This window comes from Amblyomma americanum, chromosome 11, assembly GCF_052857255.1.
Source record: "Amblyomma americanum isolate KBUSLIRL-KWMA chromosome 11, ASM5285725v1, whole genome shotgun sequence".
Lineage (NCBI taxonomy): Eukaryota > Metazoa > Arthropoda > Arachnida > Ixodida > Ixodidae > Amblyomma > Amblyomma americanum.
Genome location: NC_135507.1, coordinates 20442047 through 20447401, shown reverse-complemented (window position 1 = coordinate 20447401; position 5355 = coordinate 20442047). Strand labels below are relative to the sequence as shown.

Genomic DNA, 5355 nt, shown 5'->3' with positions numbered 1-5355 from the left:
TTGGTCGAAAGCGCCCTACGGTCAAGATCCAATCTTTTCCTGAACTGAGGATACCACCCGCCTGTCCCCATTGCATTTCATTGCATGTAGTTCCTCCTCCTCCTTCCTCCACTATGGCACTTAATCTCGTCATGGCATCTTCATCCCTTCCTCATCGGCGCGACTGAGGTTCCCCCCAAGTAGTGAGAGAAATGCTGCGTTCTTTTTTCTCAAAATCAATTTTTATTTCGCTCACGGCACGTTTGAGGCACCCGCCGCGGTGGCTCAGTGGTTAGGGCGCTCGACTACTGATCCGGAGTTCCCGGGTTCGAACCCGATCGCGGCGGCTGCGTTCTTATGGAGGAAAAACGCTAAGGCGCCCGTGTGCTGTGCGATGTCAGTGCACGTTAAAGATCCCCAGGTGGTCGAAATTTTTCCGGAGCCCTCCACTACGGCACCTCTTCTTCCTTTCTTCTTTAACTCCCTCCTTTATCCCTTCCCTTACGGCGCGGTTCAGGTGTCCAACGATAGATATATGAGACTGATACTGCGCCATTTCCTTTCCCCCCAGAAACCAATTATTATTATTATTATTTGAGGTGCCCACGGAAAGTGAGGTCGTTGCTGCATCTTTCCTTTCCTTAAAAGGCATTTTTTTAATCCGCTAAAAGCCTTTTCTGTGCGCTCCATCGGGTTACGCTGGGCATGGAAGGAGCAGGAATGGGTGTTTCTAATACAGGCAGTGCAGTACTACCCTACACCGTCCCGAACAATTCAACGTACATAGAGACCTTTGGTGCAGTAAGCAGCATCAAAATTGTCCTTAAAGCGTATAACGGCCCAAAAGCAGCTATTGAACAAGGAACACTGTTTACCTCCAATCCTACCACCCGTGTGCCCAAACTTCCTCTTTTTCGTCCGCTGTTCTCTTCGTAGCTACGCAGCCCACGTGCGTTCAAGCCCGTGATGTGAACTTACTGGCGGAATTCGCTTAAACTACAATTTATGTTTCAAGAATCTATTTTAGTTCAATTATTAAAAAATTCATTGCTGCAAAGAACTAGAACATCAGTTAATTTGTATTTAAGCGAAGAATTTAGTTGTTTTTTGCCGCACCGGAAGCCGTCAGGTGGTGCTACCTCGGAGGCACGAGGCGCGTGCGGGCGCGTAATAGAACGCCAGGGGGAACAAAGACGATGGGCGGCGGCGCTCGGGGCCTCGCGGAACGTGGCCGACGACGACGAAGCAGTCGGGCGCAGGAGCCACCGGCAGCCGCGCGAGCCAGAGCAACGTTCGACAGGCCTGTGCTCAGGAACTACCCGACCGAGCAGCGCGGCCTCCAGAAGCGCGGCGCCGTCCAGCATCCCTCCATCGGCACCTGATAGAAGCAGCTTCCGATCGTCCACCAGTGCCACCATGAGCGGCGCCGGGCGAATCTTCGTCGGTGGGCTGGACTGCGCCATGACCCGAGCGGACCTCGAGCGCGAGTTCGGCAAGTACGGCCGTCTCAAGGAGGTGTGGATGGCCCAGAGCCCGCCAGGGTTCGCCTTCGTCGAGTTCGAGGACATATCGCTCGTGGACGAGGCGGTGCGTGAGATGAACGGCGCCATCGTCAACGGCGCGCTGCTCCGCGTCGAGAGGGCCCGGGACAAGGGCAGGACCCCCCGTGGCGGCGGGGCCTTCCGGTCGCGGTCTCGTCGCGGAGGACCGGGCTCCTACCAGCAAGCGGGCTTCGAGCGGAAAATGATGCGTCGCGTCCCGACGCCTACGGTGCCGCCGGCCGCGGCCCACCCTCCGCTAGACGGCGTCGCTGTCGCCGGGCCCTCAATGAACCCCGCGGCCAGCTATGGCGGCTGCTATGGCTACGCGGCCGCCCCCGGAGGCAACCCGTACGCCGCCTACGCCACGGCTGGCGGACCGGCGGCCAGCTGGGAGGCTCCCTACGGAACAACTTACTACGCTCCCGCAGCGGCTCCGGGCTACGGCGCCTACTACGGCGACTACTACGGCATGGCTGCAGGCATGGCGGGCATGGCAGCTCCGATGCCCATGGCCGACCCGGCGACCGCAGCCGCGTACTACCAACAGCAACAGCAGCAGCAGCAACAACAACAGCAGCAGCAGACGCCGCAACAGCAGCAACAGCAGCAGGACTACGGCCAGATGATGCCGCCGCCCCACATGTAGGGATTTTCTTTGTGTCTTTGGGCGTGTACATAAAGAAAGGGCCTTTTTGCTTGTAGTCTGCTCGTTTTGCGCTCTGTTCATGGGTACGCACGCTCGGAACTCGTGTAACGAGAAGACGCGGCCCCGTTGTGTCCAGCGCACATATTTACTTCTGTAGAGTAACGGCGTTCACCACGTGCGCTGTGTCTTGTCTCTCGAAATTGTTTCTGGTCCAGTGCCATAGGTGTAGCCGCCTTTCTAACACCCGCCGGCTGGGCCAGTTAGCTAATGCCGCCGCCTTTCCCGGTCCCGTATTCCTCCCTCTTTGGTTAGGCCCTGGGAAAAGTGCATGACTCTTCTGTGCTGGCGCGCTCATTTTGCAGGTAACATGCCTGTACACATAGCTACTTGCTGCTTAAGCTTCACAGGATGATACACGGCACAGCAGAGCTTGTGGCATCTACAAACCTGTATCATTCGCACTGAAGGCTGTCATTGGCACCGGTGCAGGTTCGTGTAACGACCGCTTGTTCATTACAAGAAGGCGCCTTTTTTGAGAGGAACGACTTCTGACCTGTGCACAACTACTTGCTTCTTGAATGTCACGTATCTGGCTGTGTACTCCTGAGTAACGTCTAGCTGTCAAGCGGTGCGCATTTCACTTTGTCAGAGACTCTATTTAGCCGATTCACTTTGACTGCATGTCTGGGAGTAACGCCCGGGACATTGTACGGCATGTCTTCATTTGGAAACTGCGCCTCCCGGCTCGCAGTTGTTCGTGATCAGCGTGGCTTTCCCAGTACGTTACTTGTTACTGCTTGAGAGTAACGCCTTCTTGTCCAAAGCTACGCATTCGAAACTGTCATTAACGTTTCTTAGCTGATACGCTGCGCTCGCCTGTCTGAGATCAGCGCTGCCAGTCGCGCACTGCACGTCTTTTTTTGTGTGTAAGCCTTCATGTGCATCACAAAGCACGTACGGTACACCACCAGGCCGGAAGTGACGCCTGAAAACTTGTGCAAACCGTCCTCTTGCTTGAGAGTAACGTTTTCTTGACCAACGACACGCACTGCAGCTTACCAGCAGCACTACGTAGACGGTAAGGCTGACCAGGTTGTTTGTGGACATCAGCGCACATTTACGATAAGTCTTCGAGAAGAACGTCTCGTGGCTCGCACATTGCATCTCGCTTCTTCAGGCTGTAACGTCACACGTACGCTGTGCCTACCGACGAAAAGTAACTCCTGAGATCCAGCACAGTATGCCCTCTCATTTGAGGATAGCGCCCTTCGCTCCAGTGATCGTTTTCCTGTACCGCTTTCTAACCGGGATACATCGTCTACCTGTCTCGACAGTAACGCCTCCCGCTTTCTACGGCTCATCTAGGAGAATTAGGATCTTGTGGCTGAGAAGTGCCTCGTTCCACTCAAAAGTATAACGCACCTGGTCCAGTACCGGATCTATTTCCGTTCGAGAGTGACGCTTCCTGCTGTAAAATATGCGTTCCGGATTTGCAGGAACATTTGTTCGTCAGTGCATTTCGCCTGCCTGTCGAAATTAACGTCGCTCCGCACAACACGTTCCTGCTTGTGGACAAACGCTTTTGCTGTTGTAATAGCTACGGAGTAACGCTTCTGACTGAGCGCACTGCGCTTTGTTGGTTGAGAGTAACGCCTTTCGATTCAATGGTATGCATTGCAGATTGCCAGTTACACTGCTTAGCCTGATTATCCCATGTACTTCCTGCCTGGCTGAGGGTATGGTCCAGCAGCACGGCGCCCCTTCCTGTTTGGAGGTAACGTCTGGCGGCTGAACGCAGCCCATTCCTTGCTCGGTAACGCCCCGACCCGACTAGTTGCTCGAGTAAAGCACGGCAGTTCGGTCTGCTGTCTCACTATGCTCCACCTCTCTGAGCGTCAGCACCTCGGCGCCCATGCTCCTATCAGTTCAACATAGTATGGCTCACTGCTTGAGAGTATGCCTCCAACCCACCATGTTTTCCAACAGAAGAAAATGACAGAGAATGTTGACATTCGTTTTCCAGTACCGCTTCCTAACCGGGATACATCGTCTACCTGTCTCGACAGTAACGCCTCCCGCCTTCTACGGCACATCTAGGAGAATTACGATCTTGAGGCTAAAAAGTGCCTCGCTCTGCTCAAAAGTATAATGCACCCGGTCCAGTACCGGATCTATTTCCGTTCGAGAATAACGCTTCCTGCTATAGAGTATGCGTTCCGGATTTGCAGGAACACTTCTTCGTCCATGCATATCGCCTGCCTGTCCAAACTAACGCCGCTCCGCACAACACGCTCCCGGTTGGGGACAATCGCTTTTGCTGTTGTAATAGCTACGGAGTAACGCCTCTGGCTGAGTGCAGTGCGCTTTCTTGGTTGAGAGTAACACCTTTCGATTCAATGGTATGCATTGCAGATTGCCAGTAACACTGCTTAGCCTGATTATCCCATATTACTTCCTGCCTGGCTGAGAGTACGGCCCAGCAGCACGGCGCCCCTTCCAGTTTGGAGGTAACGTCTGGCGGCTGAATGCAGCCCATTCCTTGCTCGATAACGCCCCGACCCGACTAGTTGCTCGAGTAAAGCACGGCAGTTCGGTCTGCTGTCTCACTATGCTCCACCTCTCTGAGCGTCAGCACCTCGGCGCCCATGCTCCTATCAGTTCAACATAGTATGGCTCACTGCTTGAGAGTATGCCTCCAACCCACCATGTTTTCCAACAGGAGAAAATGACAGAGAATGTTGACATTCGTTTTCCAGTACCGCTTCCTAACCGGGATACATCGTTTACCTGTCTCGACAGTAACGACTCCCGCCTTCTACGGCACATCTAGGAGAATTACGATCTTGAGGCTAAAAAGTGCCTCGCTCTGCTCAAAAGTATAATGCACCCGGTCCAGTACCGGATCTATTTCCGTTCGAGAGTAACGCTTCCTGCTATAGAGTATGCGTTCCGGATTTGCAGGAACACTTCTTCGTCCATGCATATCGCCTGCCTGTCCAAACTAACGCCGCTCCGCACAACACGCTCCCGGTTGGGGACAATCGCTTTTGCTGTTGTAATAGCTACGGAGTAACGCCTCTGGCTGAGTGCAGTACGCTTTCTTGGTTTAGAGTAACGCCTTTCGATTCAATGGTATGCATTGCAGATTGCCAGTTACACTGCTTAGCCTGATTATCCCACGTACTTCCT

General features: G+C 54.0%; 1 protein-coding gene across 1 annotated transcript; it reads left to right on the top strand.

Moving 5' to 3' along the window:
- Positions 1-1167: 1167 nt before the first annotated feature.
- Positions 1168-2219, top strand: LOC144109930 (uncharacterized). Its single transcript, XM_077642698.1, has one exon. The coding sequence runs from the start codon at positions 1396-1398 to the stop codon at positions 2164-2166; it is 771 nt and encodes a 256-aa protein (XP_077498824.1). The 5' UTR covers positions 1168-1395; the 3' UTR covers positions 2167-2219.
- The last annotated feature ends 3136 nt before the right edge of the window (positions 2220-5355 follow it).